Source organism: Chanodichthys erythropterus, chromosome 19 (assembly GCF_024489055.1).
Source record: "Chanodichthys erythropterus isolate Z2021 chromosome 19, ASM2448905v1, whole genome shotgun sequence".
In the NCBI taxonomy this organism is placed as follows: Eukaryota; Metazoa; Chordata; class Actinopteri; order Cypriniformes; family Xenocyprididae; genus Chanodichthys; species Chanodichthys erythropterus.
This window is the reverse complement of record NC_090239.1, coordinates 9916527-9938779: the sequence shown is the minus strand read 5'-3', so window position 1 is coordinate 9938779 and position 22253 is coordinate 9916527. Positions and strand designations below refer to the sequence as shown.

General features: G+C 36.5%; 2 protein-coding genes across 2 annotated transcripts in view; one reads left to right on the top strand and one right to left on the bottom strand.

Moving 5' to 3' along the window:
* The window catches only part of timp2a (TIMP metallopeptidase inhibitor 2a), a 29113-nt gene extending 16140 nt beyond the window's left edge, over positions 1 to 12973 (bottom strand). The window contains exon 1 of the mRNA XM_067368909.1: positions 12572 to 12973. Within this exon, the coding sequence (XP_067225010.1) occupies positions 12572 to 12689 (118 nt within the window). The 5' untranslated portion in view covers positions 12690 to 12973. The remainder of the gene's footprint in view (positions 1 to 12571) is intronic.
* Positions 12974 to 18464: 5491 nt separating this feature from the next.
* cyth1b (cytohesin 1b) overlaps positions 18465 to 22253 on the top strand; it is an 82223-nt gene continuing 78434 nt past the window's right edge. Inside the window, exon 1 of the mRNA XM_067368907.1 lies at positions 18465 to 18614. Coding sequence (XP_067225008.1) covers positions 18596 to 18614 — 19 coding nt within the window. The 5' untranslated portion in view covers positions 18465 to 18595. The remainder of the gene's footprint in view (positions 18615 to 22253) is intronic.

Genomic DNA, 22253 nt, shown 5'->3' with positions numbered 1-22253 from the left:
TGGTGACCAACTGCCATCAAGCTCCAAAAAAAGCATAATATATGTATCATGAAGTGAAAATAATTCTTGTCTGCAGTGGTCATTTTAATGGTACAGAAAAGTAGAGCTTGGATATTCGGGTATAAATATGTCCTTTTGTGCTCCACGGAAAATCAAACGTGTTTCGAAAGACATGATGGTGAGTAAATGATGACAGAACAATTCCTTCAAATGCGCGGATGTAAAATAGATGAATGATATCACAGGACAGTCAGAGATATAAATGGAAAAACACACAGAGTGTAACTGTTGCAGTTTTTGAGGCACTTGCTCACCATGGAAAATATGAGCCCGGGGATATAGGATGCAAGGACATAAAATAACTAGAAAAAGGAAAATGCACACACATACACACACTCACAGCCATTATTATACACCCATGGGTTCACTTTATGGGCTGGAAAAGACGCAAATATGAAGGGTTCATTGCTCTTAAAGTTAACGATAGCCCCCTCCCTCCTCCCGTCCAAGTTGCATGCTTTTCTGTGTATGTCAAGGCTTTTTGTGTTTATCCGGGGGACCTGAGCTATATCACCGTGCCAGCTTGGTGCCAGAATTAAAGATCAGTCTTATTCTGAAACCAATTTATTGTTGTTCCATTGTTTAAGTAGGTCAAGCTAAGAGCTGTTTTGCACCTAAAATTCCAGATGCCTAAAACCATTTTGAGGGCAAGGAGGCCTCACTTCTCCTGGTGAAGTAATCAAGCAAGTCTCCAAAGGATTCTAGGAGCATCCTGCAGTGAGAAACACAGTGGCAACTGCCTGACTCTGTAGACGTCACTCTTTGATTTGAGAGAGTGTCCTGTTATCAACATCATGAGACTCGTGAGGACCACCCAGGGGTGTGGCTAACCCAACATAAATCAATACAATTCAATTGAATTTTTCACTAATAGATTATTGGCTATTTAAGTGTCACATGTAGAGGAGTTGTGGTCGAGAACCTATCAAGAGATAGCTCCTTTTAAAATGAAAATTACCCTTCTGTTATTCAAAACTGTATGACTTTCTAGTAACACTTTATTTTGATGGTCCGCTTTAGACATTCTGTTGACTATAAGGAATGTTGCACTTACTCATTAGAGTATTAGTTGACTGTCAGTAAAATATATGCTAACACTTTATTTTGACGGTCCCCCAACAGACATTCTACTTAGTATAAAGTAACTTTGCAAGTACATGTCATCTTACTCTACGAACCCTAACTGCTTATTCTACTAACCCTACCCATAACCGTTTACTAATACTCAACTTATACTCTAATGAGAGTTAGTTGACATGTAGGTGCAATGTTACTTATAGTTAACAGAATGTCTTAAAGGGATAGTTCACCCAAAAATGAATATTCTGTCATCATTTGCTCCCCCTCAAGTTGTTCCAAACCTGTATGAATTTCTTTCTTCTGCTGAACACAAAAGAAGTCATTTTGAATTACGTTAGAAATCAAAGAGTTTACAGTCAACTGTCTGGTTACCCTTATTCTTCAAAATATGTTCAGCAGAAGAAAGAAATTCATACAGGTTTGGAACAACTTGAGGGGGAGTAAATGATGACTCCCCCCTTTTTGGGCGAACTATCTGTTTAAGGGGACCATCAAAATAAAGTGTAACTGACTTTCTTCTGTGGGAACACACAAAAATGACATTTTTTGTCCATTAAATGAAAAAATCAATTAGGTTTTTTGTTGTTTTAAACCTCACTGACCTTCACTGAATGGACAAAAACATTCAAAATATCCTGTTTTGCAAAAGAAATAAAGTCAAATAGTTTGGAGCGACATTCAGCTTCAATTACTGGTTAGTATTTCCACAAATAAAACTTTAAATTAAATGCAATTTGACCCCAGGATTCCAAATTATTATTTGGCTAATGCCAACTCCCCACCATTTTTTAACAGAAAGTGATACTCATGTATTTATTTTGCATTGTGACTGAAATATTTTGCAGATTAAAATATATATTTTCTATGATTTGTTTCCTGACGTGTCCAGATGCCCACCCCCAGATATAATGCGACTGCTCCATCTTTTCTCGATCTTTCATATCAGGTCAGTCTGATGTTTTAACGCTGATGATATTTAGCCTAGAATATGTATTGCCAATATTTCTTCAGTTAACGGTCAGTATGAGAAAAACAAAAACATACTAAATATGAACATCTAAGAGTTACTGGTAGCTGTTGTAGTCAGTTGTAGCCATTGTGTTTATCAAGATTTGCATTTTCTTTGTGATTTAATAATTCAAGCAATCAGAAGGTAATTATACCTCACAGTTCTACAGTTCAAATGAAGTGATGTTCTGCAGTGTCTGTCTTCAGCTTTATTCCCACTGCTTCATTTTTCCTGCCTGACCCACATTCCTGTTGCCCGATAATCATGCATATCCCACAACGCCTGCTCCATCCACAGATGACTTACACACTCTCTTACATATGCACATATCATAATCAAAATGTCATAGTTTCCATGAAAACATACCCACCACAAATACTAGCCACATCCTGAGTTTCCGTTTGCCTGCACAGCTTTTAGCAATCATGACCAGCTCGGAGCCCAGGCAGACCACTGCACCAAAAGTCCCAAACTCCTACCTTTACAGACAGCACTCACTGACTTCACTGAAGACCATGACAACCAGAATATATTTCACCTCACAAGTATCAAACACAACATTATTTTTAGTATTACATTACATTACAGTAATACATTTCTTCTATTCATGTGACAGAAATGTAAATAATTCAAAAGAAATAATTGTGAAATGGATTATACATTACAATAATTAACAATTGATCCAATGAGAAGGAAAATACACAAAATATTCAAACTGAATAAATAAGGAACAACCACATGGCAAGTAATTGTGTAAACTGGCTCTCTTACACCACAGCGGTAAAAATCGAACAGGAGAATGGAGCTGTTCTCCTTCCACTCTGGATACACTGCCTGTGGTTTCTTTGAACTCATTTCTTTCTTTTTGAACTCCTGACACAATTCATCACTGTAATAGAGCACAACAGTTGGGTTACGGAAGTTAAAATCCCATTCATTTTCTCTATACTGCTTTTTAACGATAATGAATAAACCTTCTAGGCGCTCTGAGGTTGTTAAGCGATAGCATATGCTCCTCTTGAAGATTTGGCTTTATTTATTTTTATAAGCTTGTTTTTTAATTTTAAATTCCACTGCTGAAAATCGTGAAGAGTAATTGTACACTTTAGAATATATTTTCTGTATATCGTACCATCATTTTTGATTCGATTTCTGATTACGTTATTCACAGCGTATTTCAGAGTCCTTCCTAAAATAACTGAAATACAGTCTCTTAGTGTTGGTTAATTTTCATTTCTTTGAATTTATATTGAGTATATTTTTTAAATATGAAGAAAATGAACAGGAAAATACTTCTGGGGCTTTTAGGAATAGTAGGAATAATCCCAAAAATGAAAATTCTCTCATCATTTACTCTCCGGTCATTCAAAACACATATGGTCACAATGAACTGTATCAACTTATGTAGAATGTCTATGAAAGCTATTTTATAATAACAGCAATTACACTGTGGCTGCATCCAAAAGCTTAAAAATGCTGCCTTCGGAGGATGCAAACCAAGGTAGGAAAGCATAAAGCCACGTCCAAATCCAATGTTACACTCAAAAAAATAACTCTTTGAACGAACATAAAAAAATAATGGAAAGGATTTCCACATGATTAAGTTGCTTTATTTCAGCATTATGCAATTCTGTTATTCCAATTTAATGTACTTACGTTGGGTCAACTTAATTTATTAAGGTTGATTCAACTTATTTACTATGGTTGGGCACAGCTTATTTTAATAGTGTCAGCCCAACTAATTTGCAATGTTTTGGAAAATAAATAAAAAGCAATAAATAAATAAATTGTTTTCATATACATTGATTTTTACAATTAATTCTTCTTGTTTAATTTTGTGATTTATATAACTTTTAACAACACAAAAGTTATATAAATCATAAAATTAAACAAGAAGAATTAATTGTAAAAACTGTGTTAGAAATCTAGATGTGATACTGGATTCATCCTAAATTGCCTTAACCAAAAACATTGTAAAGTCTAAATCATTGATCATAAGTCCATTGGTGGCAATGGTTTTACAATCAACATAGACATACAATGCTTTTGGGAAATGCAACCCAGAGCACTACCACAGTGATTACTTTCTTATTAAAGTAATTTGAAAGTTTGTTAGCAGGTCCTCAACCCAAGCACAAGTGCAACAATTCGCCACAATGGTAACCCCAAAACTATTAATTAACAGAAACATTTAAATACCAACATAATAAAACAGTAAACATTAAAAAGTCTTTCCATTTTCTCATTTTTCAAAAACTGCTTAAAATAACACTTTATTTCAATATTTATACTTCTAGTTCAGCCCCTTTGCAAAGCATGATGGGAAGTCAAAATCCTGTTTAATTGAGTCCTGGTTGGGTTTACTTTATTTAAACATGTTATTCCAATATGAAAACATCAAGTTAAGTCAAAGAGTAATCGTTTCAAGACAATTGAACATGAATCAATCACATTTAAACCAGAAACCTGATACAATGGTGTTGAATCAAAATAAATTGTTTAAATAAACTGAACAGCATCAAAAAAATCTTTTTTTGAGTGTAGCATCACTTCTTCTTATCGATTTTTGAAGGCAGCATAGATGTAACCTATCCTTCACTGCCTTTAATGTACCACAATGTGCATTCCATTCTATGATAGTTGAGCTAAAAAATAAAGATGACGTATAAAGGTTGCATTTGGTGGTCGTTTTTTTGACCAACGTTTTCCACTTTTGATGTAATTTCTAGTGAGAAATTACTAAATATTCGCCTTAGTTATCACCAAAGCTCTCTCTATTCTGTTGTAGACCATTAAACTGTTATGCTGCCTCGGGAAGTCTGTCCTGTTTCGTGAGGTACCTTCATGCGCAAGTCAGCTGCCTAAGCTTTCAGATGCAGCCTGCATATCAAGCTTTCTCTCTCTTTTTTTTGTCTGCTTACTCTGTAAACTTGCCTCAGGGGGCGAAATTGAGCATTGTTGCATGAAAAAGAGAAGTTTTTCCTTTTGTGTTCCACAGAAACAATAAGTCCATAATGGTTTAGAACCACATGAGGGTGAGAGCAAAGCAACATAATGACACAGATTGTGTAGTTGTGGACATTTTGTATGCCTTTTTTAACACACCTGGTTCAGATCATCAGCTCACTTGGAAAGACCTCCATGAACTGAAGGTGCAGTATGTAATATTGACAGCTAGTGGTTGAAATAGGTACTGCAGTCCAAATTCTAAATATTGGAGAGTTGTTTCCCCTGCCCCCTCTTCCTCAGACTCGCAGATTGAGGACACACAAGAACGAGTACAACTGACAATGGAAGGCTAGGAGAATTACACACTCTAAGTTGATGAGTTGATTTATCTGTGTTATAATAGGCTCCGGTGCATAGAGACTTTTAGATGGATGCCGAGGTTTTTTAGTTTGGGTACAATCTGTGATCTCTGTCTCAGTTTGTTTGCTGGCTTCCATGGCTGCAATACGCTGTGTTTTCCACCGACTGGCAACCCGGGGTGTCGAAATACTATTGGGTAAATTGGCAGTGGGTGGGATCACACAGACCAAAACAAAAACAGACATCCCAACACGGAAAGTACAATAACTGACTGTAGCATTTTTTTTTTTTCAGAGTAACAAGTATGTAGCATGTTTGCTAAATATCTACAAACATATTATGGTGTTTTTGAAAAATTATATACAGCACCTTGAAGTGTGTCAGATAAGGGAAACATACAAAATGTGGGGTCCCCAGGAACAAAGTTGAGAACAACTGGTTTAACACACTACCCAATGTTTTTGTTTGATATTTAAAGGCATCAGCCTTTCATTTCACATTTCATAGCGTAGAAATTAAAAGATGTACAAAAGACAGCATTTGCTGGATTTATGTACATCATCATTGTTGCTTGTACAAGAAAGCCAGTGCAAATGTTCTAAGATTCTGAGGTTAACCAACATGGAAAAGGTCAGAATTGGACAACTGATGGTTGGATGCTGCCCACTGCTTCAGGCCTGGGTATATAAACAGGCAGAGCGGGCATGGCAGGATGTGGAGAAAAGCTGGTTTGTGTGAGGTTTGCTGACTGCAATTAAACACCAGTCATTTCCCATTTTTATCAAAACACATGGGGAAAGATTTCACATTTGGACGTTTTTATCAAAAATTTCTAGCATTTCCTGTAAGGCGGAGCACCCACACAAGAGGGAGATCGTCTGACATGCAGCTTTCAAAAGTCACATCCTCACGACAATATGACGTAAACTGCAGCATGCTGTGTGTGATCCAAAATATGAGGTTCAGCTAAACAAAATTGACGTGCAAGGTGATTGCAATGAGCGTATCTGAGCATATCATGCTTGTGGGAGGTTGAAGATTTCCTGGAAGTGACTTACATTTTTAACTATTTTTAGAAACTTTCCAGCTATCTGTTTTTGATAACTTATTTTCTCTCTTCTTTATGACCAAGAGAAACCAAGTTCTTGGCTTGGACCTACAAACAACATTCAAACGCTGTTTCACCTTTAGTAGACTCAAAGAAAAGCGGTATGAGTTCTTCTCCAGTGTTTATTGCTTCTGTCTTGGACTATTAAGTTCTATTACTATTAAGTTAAATAAACTATTACTGTTTCCAAACAACATCCGATGAGATATTTATACTGTGTAACAGGTGGAAATGATTGGTTTGGTGATGACAACAAAGCAGCCATTTTCTAGTTGAGAACAAGGTATGTTTGAATTGAATAACCAAGCTAATAACCCTGTATACTGGGACACATCATTTATCTGTACACACAAACATTGTATGTTTATAATAGTACAGAAACAAATGATAAAATTCTAAACATTATTTGAAGTGTATGTCAAAAGTATTTAAAAATGCTCACTCTTAAATATAAAGGTTCTTTATTAGCATTGAAGATTCCATAAAGAACCCATTCAACTTTTCCATTGCTCAAAAATTTCTTTATTGTGAGAAAACATTCCTTAGATAAATGTTCTTCACGCTATGAAAAAATTGTTATTTTAACACGTTATTTCATTGAAACCCACAATGCTTTACATTACATTGCATGAGTTAAATTAATTTTACTTTATAATGTAGGGCTGCACAATTTATCGCACAATACAAAAAAAAAACATTGAACTTAAACATGATTATCTCTTAAACGCGATTCTTAGTGTGATTATGGATATATTTTTTTATGCTCAGCTTGCCAATGAATTATGGCTCCAAATGCAAATCAATCTGAAAGCCCTGCGAGTTTGAGTCGCTTATAATGTACATTTGAAAAAGCATCAAACATCTTTCCAGACATGAGAAGCATTTATTAACATCTTGTCCAACAAAAGACAACATTTAATAACATGTTTTTACTCCAAACTCACTTCATAACGACAGTTGAGCGTCCTTCTGTGAGATGATGTGGCTTCTTACACAGAATAAGGCAGTCGTGTGTTTATTAGTCATGTTTAATCAATCAAAGCGTTTAGATCTTGTTTATTCAGCTACAGCATTATGACTCATGTTATCTTCTTCTGCGGCAGGGCATATTTGGAGTTTCTACGCAAGAGCGCCCTCTGGCTTTCAGATGGAGAAGCATTTACTGCGGATCACAGAGCCGTACAGCTTTGACAAGCTGTGCATAAAATAATCGCAGCCTTTGCCAAATCGCGATAAATCGTGCAACCCTAGTATAATGTATGTATGGCTTTGTTTATGTAACCCACTGTAGGTGAGTTTAGTCAGGTCTGTTCAAGTCAAATCATTGTCTTTGTTTATTTGTATTTGTTTGTTTGCTTTAATACACTGCACATAGGTTGATGAATGTTCCGTTAGCTGGGTTATCGGTACAGCTAGACACGATATGTTATGCTGTGTCCGAAATAGTACTATTATGGGAAAAAACAGTACGCCAAAAGAGTAGCATGTCCAAATACACAGTATTCAAAAAAAGTAGGTGACAGTTGGATGACCTACTACTTCCGCCGTGATTCTGGAGTGCACATTCGATAGACACTTTACTCTCCCATGAAGCCACGGGAGAGGATTTATGGCAGTAAGTGACGCAACTTATGCTGGTAAGTGACAGTAACAATATGGCAGATGTAGTACGTCAAAGTATGCAATTTCGGATGCAGCATTAGTCTCTCTGCTCCTTGACATTTCCTTGTTAATCTACATGAATGGCCACCATTGTTTTAGTGCGTCCAAGTACTGCAGTCAAAAAAATCTCTGGTCCTGCTACAAGGCTTTTGGGTACACTAAACCTTTTCAAAGGGCTACCTGTGAGAAATGTTTGTACATTTGGCATCCTCCACTGGTAATTCCTCTCTTTTTTTCCCCGATTTATAACTTCCTCACGCTCCACCAAAGGAATCCTCACCACTTCTGTATTCAGGAATGTTCAGCACCACACCCCGGCCCGCTCTCTGACCCTTGTGACCCTTACAGTCTATACACCCTTGACATGAAACCAGGCTTGTCACTACACAGTTAGCCAAAAAGGATCAGGCTAGACTACGAGTGCATTCGAACATATAAATATTTTGAGAAGATGACCAATGTAATTGGGCCTTCAGTTGAGAAGTTTATACAGTATAAACAACCTTTGGTACACCAAAGAAAATTAGGCAGTTTAAATCCTCAAAGCCTGTAGAGTCAACATGAATTGTAACTCATTTTTATCTGCATAAATTGACATTTACATGTAAAACAGGATGGGGTTACCTCAGTACCATATTAGCTATCAGCTGATATTGGAAATTTTTTGGTATCGATCATTATTAGATATTAGATATTTAATTACGTTTTAGATTAGCCATCATCTAAGACTCACTTAAAGTTGATCTTCAGCAAATCTCAAAATGAATATTGATTTTTCATACTGTATAATGTACATTATAATGTTGTGATGCCTAAATTCACTTGTGGCATTGGGCTGTTGTTGGCCATAGCATGAAAATAAAGTATTGGCTTATCTGTATATATATTTTTAATATTGATGTATCCCTAACATTCAGTCTAGGGTGAGACTTGATTTTATCCATCAGTAATTGATTAAACATTTTTGCATGCACAAATGAATCATTCACAGTAAGACCACTAATAAATTTGAGAGAGTAGATGTAGATTTCAAAAAAACAAATTATATTCATTCCTACTAATTGCAACCAACTGTCCTCTCTTGTTTTACAAAGAATGAATGATTTTTTTCAGTGGTTCTGCAGACAAACAAACATTTTGAGCTTTGGAATGCATTCTGGACAACAGACTTTAAAAACTCATGAGGGAAAAAAAAATCTCGTGGCATAGCTCATGTTACAGTTTTCAATCTTGAGACAATCCTGTCACTGTTCAGACTCTCTAAAAGCATGTAGTGCTCGTCTATGACTCAATAACTGTGAACTGCGAGGTAAATAATGGGGCTGTGTCACTCCCATAGGGAAAGGAAGACTGGATCCATATGACTAAGGCTAAGACTTTGACACGTAGAAAACTAGTACAGATTCAAAAAGAACACTGGCAAAAACACTTATAGACCGCAAAGGGCAAATGACCGCATTTTGGTTTGGTTATTTTATTAATATGCAGACATCCCATTCTGTCATGAAATACGAGCACCAAATTAATTTCCGGCTAATAGCCTGTTCATTTCCACTGCAAGTCAGGAAAGACGCAAGCCTCACGGAACAGCCACTAAAGTTGAATTTTCACAAATAGATGGAAAAAAAACCTTCTCCCTTGATCCAAGAAGCACTGGTTCAAAGCCAGCGAGCTGAGGCAAGGGTGGGCAGTGCAGCCAAAGAGTGCGCTTTTCTCACTGTTTGAAGAATGCCATGCATATTTCTTAAAGGTCCTTGACTTTCATTGCTTTTTCCTCTCTAGCACATCCAGAGCTGTCGGCCAGATGTGGGATGCTCTCCGATGGTTTCTACAGGTTTGAATCAACCTATAAGCCCTCTAAAGCACTTATCTTCTATTAGCAGCATATAAGACAGGGCTTGGGTTCTGTTCCAGCGGCGGGCGCACCTAGCTAATCATCTCTGGACAGTGCTTGAATTAAGCATGAACTGGGAGGGAAAGCCCCAGTGGGATGCAAAACATTCTTGCAATTTTTTTATGTCTCAGCTCTCTCCATCTGAGGGAAATATGAATAGAGACCAGTTGCACAGGAAATCAAGGCCTTAGTCAGTAGCGCTCTTGTCCTCCCTTTCTCTTTTCTATACTTCATTCTCTCCCTCACTGATTTTCCACCTTTATTATTATCTTTGAAGACACAAATATCGAAATGTGGTCACTAAGACACACTTAGTGACACACTAGTCAACATTAAAATTCTGTCATTAATTACTCACCCTCATGTCATTCCATACCCATAAGACCTTCGTTCATCTTCGGAACACAAATTAAGATATTTTTGATAAAATATCAATTAACACTTTCAGATGCCCAGAAAGCTACTAAAGACATATTTAAAACAGCTCATATGACTACAGTGGTTCAACCTTAATGTTATGAAGTGACGAGAATACTTTTTGTGCACCAAAAAAACAACTTTATTCAACAATATCTAGTGATGGGCGATTTCAAAACACTGCTTCATGAAGCTTCAAAGCTTTACGAATCTTTTGTTTCAAATCAGTGATTCGGAGCGCGTATCAAACTGCAAAGTCACGCCCCCCAGTGGTGAACCTTTGAAATTTCGAGACACTTATGACATAATGAAGCCTTGTTTACTGAAATCACGTGATTTTGGCGGTTTGATACTTTAGTAGCTTTCTGGGCATTGAAAGTGTTAATTATCTTGCTGGCAATGGAGGCCTCGCTGAGCCATCGGATTTTATCAAAAAATATCTTAATTTGTGTTCCGAAGATGAACGAAGGTCTTACGGTGTGGAACGACATGAGGGTGAGTAATTCATGAATTTATTTTCATTTTTGGGTGAACTAACCCTTTAAGAGTGCTATCGTGCATTAAGTTAATTGATATATGACTTCCAATTGTAAACTTTTGGCTTAACGTGATGTACTGAACATGCTATCTAGCTTACTGACATGGATGTGGTTGGAAGTATCAGTTAGAACGGGCTAAAAATAAAAAAGTAATCATCATTTTCAAAAAGAGTTACATGATAGTTGTGAAGTTTTCCATTGTTATCATAAAATGTAAATGTCTTGTTTTAAAATATTTCTTAACATTTTTCTAAAGAAAAAAACCAAATAGCCTATATATAGTCTAGTCACACTATCTTGTGTTGTGGATGAGCGCAGATGATTTGGAGGCTTGCAGCTAGACAGTGAATCAGTGTGAATCTAGTGGTCAGGAGGAATAGTGTGAATGTATCATGCTGTTTGGGTTTCAGTCTTTTACCAGCAGACATCAGTGTCACAGCCACATTTGTTGTTCTGCAAAACAACATCTCACCATCATTTTCCCATGCAACAGGCATTTTGCTTTTTTTTTTAACAAATACTTTGGCAGAATCTCAATTTGTATCCTAAATGTTTTGGCTCTGTGTATTCAGGGCAGCTGTAAGCTTTCTGTGAAATCTAGACATAATGAGTTGTTTCTGAGGAATGAAATAGAGAAGCCAGATATAAATAGATATAAACAGGCCTCAAAACGTCATTCAGCTCAAGCTGCAGGACTGCATGTGTGCTGAAGATAACAGACCAACCGACAGAACACTTTATCTACTGTTATCCTGGGCACTAAATAATAGAACAGAAGCATAAGATGAAATAATAATAATAAACAGAGCAATTCCAATAGGGTCTAAAAACACTGAAAAACACAGTACAACCAATAAAAGGATCTTTTTTTTTTTCCTTTTCCTTTTTTTTTACAACCCAAAACCTCACAGAGGTGGACTTGAAAAGGTCTAGATGCCACTGAATGTGCATATTCAGTGTAGTTCAGTTACACAGGCTGTTTAATGCTGCACAGACGCAGCATAACTGCATTTACACAGGATTTACAATTGCAGAAAAAGTTATAAGGTTATGAAAGTGAACGTGAATATGGAATAACTGAAATAATGGAAATATAAATATATGAATAAAAATGATTAGAAATAAACATTTAAGGCTGCTCTGAAGCTGCATTTCATATCACACAAGTGGCATCAGAGCTGACTCTGATACTAAGGGCTTGTTTTGGTACTGCTTTTATACATTTTTTTGTGAAAAGGTGTAATCTAGCTCTGATCCACCTCAGCCTCTGTGGTTGTGATGCTGCATTCATCTACAAAGCAGCATCAGAGCAGCCTTGAACTTTGTTGTTATATTTCATTAATCATGGATAGTTTCAGGTTTCTATCTTCATAATTACTTTGCATTTATGCAGCATTAAACAATATACGTGCAACCTTTGCAGTGTAAAGACGCCTTTAGTAACAATTTAGCATTGTGACGTAGCATGGTTTAGATTGTTGACACGCACTTACCAACATCAGCATTGCAGAACGCCTGTTGAGGATGGACGGGGGAACAACTGCACGCTTCTGCGATCTCTCCCACCCGAAACAGTACCAGCACCACAAGTGTGCCAATACAGCTCTTCATTTTTGCTTCACTTTAATATCTGACAGCAAATTTAGAGGCAGGTTTGACGATCTTCTGCAATGACAACAATGATCCAGTCCCTCACAGCGCTGAAAAGTACAATGTCCACCGCCGTTCAAGATGCCACACGCTGGGAATTAGTATGACTATTGCTGTTAAATTCCTCAGAGACGAACGGGCTCGTTGGTAATAAAGGAAGTACACTGCTCCTCTATCTAATGGTCTTTCCAGGCTTCTTTCTTTTCCACTGCCTTCTATGGGTGTGTTCTCATGGAGAGACCAGGTTCATGCCTTAATACTGCGCGTGGACTCCTCCCTTCTAAACCAGATTCAACCAGAGGTGGGCGCTTCACGAAGGTCTTCAAAAGATTTCTTTCACTCTTTCTGTCAGGACGGAGTTTTGTACAAATAAACACATTTAAGTATTAAACAAAATATAGATTCAAGTAATTAATAGCACGACAGTCTTTGTTAGAAAATATATGCTGCTTTCCATTCTTTCTATACATATTAAAGGCACATGCTTGTGTTTATGTATTATACTGCTGATACCCAGCTACAAAAATATGTTCTAGGAACGTTTTGCTGATGTTTTGAACGTCCAGTTTTTTAAACGTGATTTTCTTGGTTATGCGAACGTTAAGGAAACGTTCCATTTCATAATTTTTTGCCAACATTATGGGAATGTTACTTTTGAATGTTCTTTGAACAAGTAGTAACATGTTAGTAAATGTTAGATAAGCATCCAACTAAAACGTTTCAGGAAAAAAAGAAAAAACCTCAATTAACGATGTATAAATAATGTGAGATCATTAAAGACCAGATAACTTTGAACAGCATCCTGTTAAAGGGTTCGTTCACGTTAAATTAAAAAAAAAATAAAAATTTTGTCATTAATTACTCACCCTCATGTCGTTACACACCCGCTTCGTTCATCTTCGAAACACAAATTAAAGGGATAGTTAACGCAAAAATGAAAATTCAGTCATTATTTACTCACTCTCATGTCGTTCCAAACCCGTAAGACCTTCGTTCATCTTCTGAACACAAATTAAGATATTTTTTTCATGAAATCCAATGGCTCAGTGAGGCCTCCATTGACATCAAGTTAATTAATACTTTCAAATGCCCAGAAAGGTGCTAAAGAGGTACTTAAAACAGCTCATGTGACTACAGTGGTTCAACCTTAATGTAATGAAGCGACGAGAACACTTTTGGAGTGCCATAAAAACAAAATAACGAATATCTAGTGATGGGTGATTTCAAAATACTGCTTCATGAAGCTTCGAAGCTTTACGAATCTTTTGTTTCGAATCAGTGGTTCAGAGCGTGTATCAAACTGCCAAAGTCACGTGATTTCAGTAAACAAGGCTTCGTTTTGTCATGAGTGTTTCGAAAAGTTTTGAACTTTCAATGGTTCACGTGACTTTTTTAGTTTGATACGCACCCCGAACCACTGATTCGAAACAAAAGATTCGTAAAGCTTTGACGCTTCATGAAAAACAGTTCATGTGAAAACAGTGGTTGAATCTTAATATTATAAAGCGACGAAAATACTTTTTGTGTGCCAAAAAAACTGTATAATGACTTTATTCAACAATATCTAGTGATGGGCGATTTCAAACCACACTGCTTCATGAAGCTTCAAAGCTTTATGAATCTTTTGTTTTGTTTTTGTATCTTTTCATTTCTTACGAATCAGTGGTTTGGAGCGCGTATCAAACTAACAAAGTCACATGAACCATTGAAAGTTCAAAACTTTTCGAAACACTTATGACAAAACGAAGCCTTGTTTACTGAAATCACGTGACTTTGGCAGTTTGATACGCACTCCGAACCACTGATTCGAAACAAAAGATTCGTAAAGCTTTGAAGCTTCATGAAGCAGTATTTTGAAATCACCCATCACTAGATATTCGTTATTTTGTTTTTATGGCACACCAAAAGTATTCTCGTCGCTTCATAACATTAAGGTTGAACCACTGTAGTCACTTGAGCTGTTTTAAATACGTCTTTAGTAGCTTTCTGGGCATTTGAAAGTGTAAATTATCTTGCTGTCAATGGAGGCCTCAGTGGGCCATTGGATTTTATCAAAAATATCTTAATTTGTGTTCTGAAGATGAACAAAGGTCTTACGGGTGTGGAACGACATGAGTGTGAGTAATTAATGACAGAAATTTCATTTTTGGGTGAACTAACCCTTTAACGCTCCAACTGTTACATGCTGTTATCATTACATTGCCTACTGTTAACATAAGAATGTTTGTTTATAACTTTAAGAGAACCTTGCCAGAACGTTAAGGTGAGGATGTTCCCTTATAGCTGGGTGATGTTTATGGTTATGATGTTTATCACATAGTGACAAACATCATAACATTAAAACGATTAATTCATTTAAAAAAATGAATTGTAAATTATGATTCTTTCCCAAATATTTTGAAGCCATGTGATAATTTTGTGTAAGAAAGAGATTCCTGAACAGTCTATTCACAAATAGGCTAATCTTGACATTATTATTGGCATGTTTACCATAGTGCTTCATTAACAAATAGTTCTCCTGAGTCAAACCTTTTTCAATTAATCATTGATTCGGTTCTCAAATCCTGCCTAAATGATTCGCTCATGAGTCGGTATGCTAACCAATTATTTAAAGTACAGTCTTCTCACGCAGAGCTATCATATGAATTCAGAAGACTTGGAATATAGAGCCACATTGGCCACTTTTATGATTTATGATGGTTTTTCATCCCTTTGGAAGCTTGAAAGAATCATGAAGCACCGTGAAAATATGCGGCAGGCTACTGTAGTGCTACTCCTATTCTGTGAGTATAACAGAATACAATATATAAAGTAGAAAAAACTTCCTTTTCCTTTCTGCTTTCCATTTTTATCCATGCTCTTTTGTTAAAACATTTTGTGAACCATAATCCTATAGTAAAAAAACCTAATTTCCTCATATTAATACACAAAAGCACACCAGAGATGCTGAATAGGGAACTTTAGCTGCTATCACATCTATAAGGAATTTGCTCTTGTAGTCATAAACCTACTGAAGTCTCTTTATTGTTTCTCTTCCCACTCAGAACAGCAGTAAAAGACTCTCTTTGCTCCTGCATCTGCCATGACGCTGTGTATGCAGCTGGCACAATCTCATTGTTTCCACTCTGACTAGAGGGAAAAGCAAAAATCCACAATGTGCTGCTCTGAGAGAGAATGAAGTAAAATAAATAAATTAATGCAATGGTTGGAAAATCTCATGGTAAGTTTGTTGGCAATGACTCCATCTTTTTGATGACATCACCACTCTGGCTGTGGCTGCGTAGCCCCTGTGGATTCAAATGTCACATGACCTTGTTTTTATTTCAGTTTTGCCTTTTTAAAAACCTTTTCTTAATGAAGAGCTTAGTTTACCTTAAGGCCCAATCATAAGGCATACTTCGTCAGCTTCAGGGGCTGAGACTAGTCACCTCTGCAGTACTAGTTTTGATTGAGTTCTAGCAGAAAGCTTGGTATTGATTCTGTGCCTTTGTGAAGGAAAGAAACCTTGTGACTTGGTCTGCTGTTGCGTGTTTGATGGTGTGCGGCACAGACAAAAGCAATTTAGTGTCTGTGGTAATACTTAACAAGGAAACTATGTCAAAAATGTGTATGTGGTGCCCAGAAGGAGTGTTTTTGTGATTTTTTTTTTTGTATCCCTTGCAAATTACCCAGACAGAGCTATACAATGAAACACCAAGCTTTCTTGTGCTGGCCAATTTGTAAACAGTGGCAAACTAATCTGCAAAACTATATGGAATATATACATAATGATTTCAAGTTTACAGTCTGCTTTTCCCAACATTCGACTACTTTTTTCCAACAGAGGTTTTCTTATAGGAACATAGCGAGGTTATTGTGTGGCTCTGTGCGTTTGCAGTTTGGAATAACAATTACTGCTTCTGTCAATCATTAAACAATTACCAATAGTGAATAGAGAGTGAGTCTGCAGACATACAGGAGATGAGAATAAAAGCAGAAGAGCAGAACATTTATTCACTTATTATGTGCGCCCACTATTTAATTTATATTAAGACTAAATCCTGTAATTAGATGTATCATCCTGAAAATAGGCAATATTTAATGTGCAACAGGTAAATACCATCTAGGAAGTAAAATTATATGCTTAAAAAAATAATGCGTAGGAGAAATTACATGTTTTAAAAATACACCAACATAATTTTACATTTGAAAATGACAGAAAAAAATAATCTTATTGTATTTATGACATCTGGTGGGTGACAAATAGCATAATTTTTAGCATTCAAGTTCCAATGCATGGATATTTTATTTTATTTTATTTTATTTTATTTTATTTTATTTTATTTTATTTTATTTTATTTTATTTTTTAAACTACACCAACATAATTTTACATTTGAAAATGACAGAAAAAAACAATCTTATTGTATTTATGACATCTGGTGGGTAACAATAGCATAATTTTTAGCATTCAAGTTCCAAATGCATGGATGTTTTATTTTATTTTATTTTATTTTTTCAAAACTACACCAACATAATTTAACATTTGAAAATGACAGAAAAAAACCCAATCTTATTGTATTTATGACATCTTCTAGGTGACAAATAGCATAATTTTTTAGCATTCAAGTTCCAAATGCATGGATGTTTTGTTTTATTTTATTTTATTATTTGATTTTATTTGATTTATTTTTTTAAACTACACCAACATAATTTTACATTTGAAAATGACAAAAAAAACCCAGATCTTATTGTATTTATGGCATCTGGTGGGTGACATTAGCATATTTTTTAGCATTCAAGTTTCAATGCCTGGATGTTTTATTTTATTTTATTTTATTTTATTTTTTTTTTTTTAAACTACACCAACATAATTTTACATTTGAAAATGACAGAAATTTTTTTTATAATTTTTTTATAATTTTTTATAAACTACACCAACATAATTTTACATTTGAAAATGACAGAAAACAATCTTATTGTATTTATGGCATCTGGTGGGTGACAAATAGCATAATTTTTAGCATTCAAGTTCCAATGCATGGATGTTTTATTTTATTTTATTTATTTATTTTATTTTATTTTTTAAAACTACACCAACATAATTTCACGTTTGAAAATGACAGAAAAAAACAATCTTATTGTATTTATGACATCTGGTGGGTAACAATAGCATAATTTTTAGCATTCAAGTTCCAAATGCATGGATGTTTTATTTTATTTTATTTTATTTTTTCAAAACTACACCAACATAATTTAACATTTGAAAATGACAGAAAAAAAACAATCTTATTGTATTTATGACATCTGGTGGGTGACAAATAGCATATTTTTTTGCATTCAAGTTCCAAATGCATGGATGTTTTATTTTATTATTTTATTTAATTTTATATGTAAAAGTCTAAAGAGCTGTAATTTTTTAATGTAAAAATCTCTCAAGAGCTTGGGGAGACTCCTGCTGGACGGGAATAAAAATGGCGGAAAAAGAGGAAAGCGCAGAGGACAGACTAGATTGAAAATCAAAAACCGACTAGAAAATAAAATAATAATAACATAATGTTACCATTAATGATAACATTTGAATGGAACGAATATTAGAGAGACATAATTTGTTCTTTCACAACAATAAAGAGGCTGGCTGTGTCTAAAAACCTAGTGAGCGTTCTACATAGGCAGCCTTTTTGGGGCATTTTAGCGCGCTCGTGATGCCAAGAAATGCTGTCTATGTATGTGACTCGCTAGGTTTTCAGACACGACCTATGTGTGTGTGTACAGTTCACCGTGAGAGGAACAGAAGTAACCTGGAAGAGAAAAGAACAGAGCGACTGACAAGTGATGTTGAGTGTGTTTAGTGGAGGAAGATTATAGCTGTGTGAAACACCGCTGCGGGATGGAGGCGGACGATTATGGTAAGTTTTATGCCATTAAAGTTTCATATGACTGAATAACGTTTTAAGTCTGACACCGGCGTGTCAAAGTGCATTATGGTGAAAAACAATGACAGATTAATAGAATTTTAAATCCAAATGAGACCGAACTGACAGGTCGATGCTAAATAGTAAAGCAAACACTCGCATGCTGGCAGTGACATTAAAACAATGTTTGCTAGTAGGACTCCGTTCATGTTGACATGACATTGACAAGCTGTTGACCCAAATATTTGGTTTGTGTGCACCCATTTCTGTCCATATGTATCTTTTTAAAGCTAAAGTTAGCCAAAGTTTTGTGTGTGTGCTTTGAAAGAGTCACATTTAGTCTTGGACATCATAAATTCAAATATGTTGTGTTGTTATGTGAGGATGACCCAAATTGATCTAATTTGCTTATATGCTGTTTATATATCAAGAAGATGTGGTTTGACTTTGTTTTTTGGTGTTTAATGTACCTTTTTTAAACACAAAATTCTTCAAAGTGTGTTTTCTGTCATGGTGTATGTTTCTATATCGTGCCTACTGTGACATATTTTTGTCTTTTTCATTGCTTTTTTTTCTTAGAATGTCAGAGTAGCAGAAATGATGTTACAGGATATCCTGAGTGAAAACAACAGACACCACAAAGCTTGTGGAGAGTGGTTAAATGTCTGTTTTTGTATAAGAGTGAAACCTGTATAAAAGTGACACCTGTTTAAAAGCAGTAAAAACAAATAAGCTCTAGAAGTTTTTACCAAACCGTTTTCCTAAATTTTAAAGTCTTGTTGAAGATGATGAAATGATTTCATGAGCAGCAGGAACTAAATGCACCACACCCACCTTAAATTCACACTTTTAGGGCTGTACTTTGTGTCATTTCCATAACAACTTGAGTCATATTAGAAATGACAACTCATTTGTCCGTTAGTCCGTTAGTCACTATATGAACATTATCATTTGAGTGTTTTGTGGTCTTGTGTCAGTCAAATTTCACTTTTCAGATCAGTCAGACCATAAAATAGTGATAGACTGATATATATACCGCAGTCTGATAAATTGTTAAATATTTGTTGAATGAAAATTCTGTCATCATTTGCACACTCTCATTAAAGATATATTTGAAGAACTGTTTTTGGCTGGGGTCCAAAAATATTCATTTTTTAGATATTTTTGCAGTATATCTTCTTTTCTGTTTTACAGAATAAAGAAAGTCACATAGGTTTAGAATGAAATAAAAGTAAATGATGACAGAATTTTCATTTTTGGGTGAACTATACCTTTATGATCAGATAAACACAGACCAATTTGGATGCAAAATTCTAAAACCTAACAAATGGAGAACACAGTACACCAGCGGCTAGAGAAAACAAATGAGATGGGTTTGAATGTGTTGATGGTAGAGCTACGTGTTGTTGATGGTGGTAGGATACTTTACACCCTTGACACAAAAGAAGCCATGATCACCCTTGACCTTGATGCTGCTTTACTTTTTCAACTTTCTTTAGTTTGTAATGTTGTTGTTTGAGCATGAAAAAGGTCTGCAAAGTTACAGAACACAAAGTTCACTAAAGGGAGTTATTCTCTATCAGTAAGAAGCACTGTGTCTGAACTCCCTGAAACGCCTCGATTATAGTCTAGAGTTTTCTTCCAGAAACGTACACATCACAATATTTCTTATTTAAATAAATCCCGCCCAAAGCATACACAAAAAAGGGGCGAGACCTACTTGAGTTGCGTTAGTAGTGTGTTGAAACTCACGGTTATGGTAAGGGGCATGACATTTCAGAAACACGCTTAAAGCGATTGACCGGTTGACCAATCAGAGCACATAGTACTTTTTGGAAGGAGGGGCTTCATGGAGACAGGAACTTAACAGGGGTGGGTTTCTCATACAACTAGGGCTTCAGCTATCTATTCTTTTTGTAATCGATTAATCAGATTTTTTTTTTTTTACAACCAAGTTTTGTGTTCTTAATACAACATTACAAAAAAAGGATTGCACCTTCTGCAAATTACCCACCTGAGAACAAAAACGCATGTCGTGTGTGAGGAAGAGTGACGCCCCAGTCAGACCAGTTGCTTCATTGCAGTTTGGTACGGCAGAAATAGCCTACATACAATCATTTTCAATAGAACGCTGCATTTGGCTTGCATTACTTGCATTCCGGTGCATTTTAGGTAAAGCATCCGTTCGAAAAATCACGTCACAACATCACGTCCCTGGGTTTTCAGTGAATGCATGCTGAAATTATTGTTGCATGGCTACATAAAAAGTTTAAGCATATTTGATGCATTGCCGCGATTGGTCTGACTGGCATGGGAGAGAGACGAGGGTGCATGCGTGTGTGTGTGAAGGGGTTCTTTTTTTTAGGCTATACTCTCTTAAAATTGAACGTGAATACATTTACTACTTAAAAACATCAAAGCTAAACATCATATCTATATTTACTCTCTGCCATCGCGCCAACTAAATTCAAAATGTCACGCGCTATGGTGTGCTTCCTGAACATGAACAACGGTCCGTGTGAATCAGATCCCTGCGCGTATAGTGCGCGTCATAGGAATTTAACGAGGCTTTGAGGCAGAGTTTTTGCCTCGAGGAATTTTTGTAATCGAGTTAATCAAGTAACTCGATTAATCGTTTCAGCCCTACATACAACGACGTTACTCGCTGCTTAAAGGCAGCCCCTCTCTGCAAAACACACAAGATCCAGGGGGCGGAGACGGGTAGGTTAAGGGAAATGTAAAATGGGAGGAGTTGGATCCAGATCCATGGGGTGGAGATGTGTAGGTTTAGATCCAGGGGGCGGAGACGGGTAGGTTAAGGGATATGTAAAGTGGAAGGAGTTGAATCCAGATCCAGGGGGTGGAGATGGGTAGGTTTAAATCCAGGGTAGGTTAAGGGATATGTAAAGTGTGAGGAGGTGGATCTAGATCCAGGGGGTGGAGATGGGTAGGTTTAAATCCAGGGTAGCTTAAGGGATATGTAAAGTGTGAGGAGTTGGATCTAGATCCAGGGGGTGGAGATGGGTAGGTTTAGATCCAGGGGGCGGAGACGGGTAGGTTAAGGGATATGTAAAGTGGGAGGAGTTGGATCCAGATCCAGGGGGTGGAGATGGGTAGGTTTAGATCCAGGGTAGGTTAAGGGATATGTAAAGTGGGAGGAGTTGGATCCAGATCCAGGGGGTGGAGATGGGTAGGTTTAGATCCGGGGGGCGGAGACGGGTAGGCTAAGGGATATGTAAAGTGGGAGGAGTTGAATCCAGATCCAGGGGGTGGAGATGGGTAGGTTTAGATCCAGGGTAGGTTAAGGGATATGTAAAGTGTGAGGAGTTGGATCTAGATCCAGGGGGTGGAGATGGGTAGGTTTAGATCCAGGGGACGGAGACGGGTAGGTTAAGGGATATGTAAAGTGGGAGGAGTTGGATCCAGATCCAGGGGGTGGAGATGGGTAGGTTTAGATCCAGGGTAGGTTAAGGGATATGTAAAGTGTGAGGATTTGGATCTAGATCCAGGGGGTGGAGATGGGTAGGTTTAGATCCAGGGGACGGAGACGGGTAGGTTAAGGGATATGTAAAGTGGGAGGAGTTGGATCCAGATCCAGGGGGTGGAGATGGGTAGGTTTAGATCCAGGGTAGG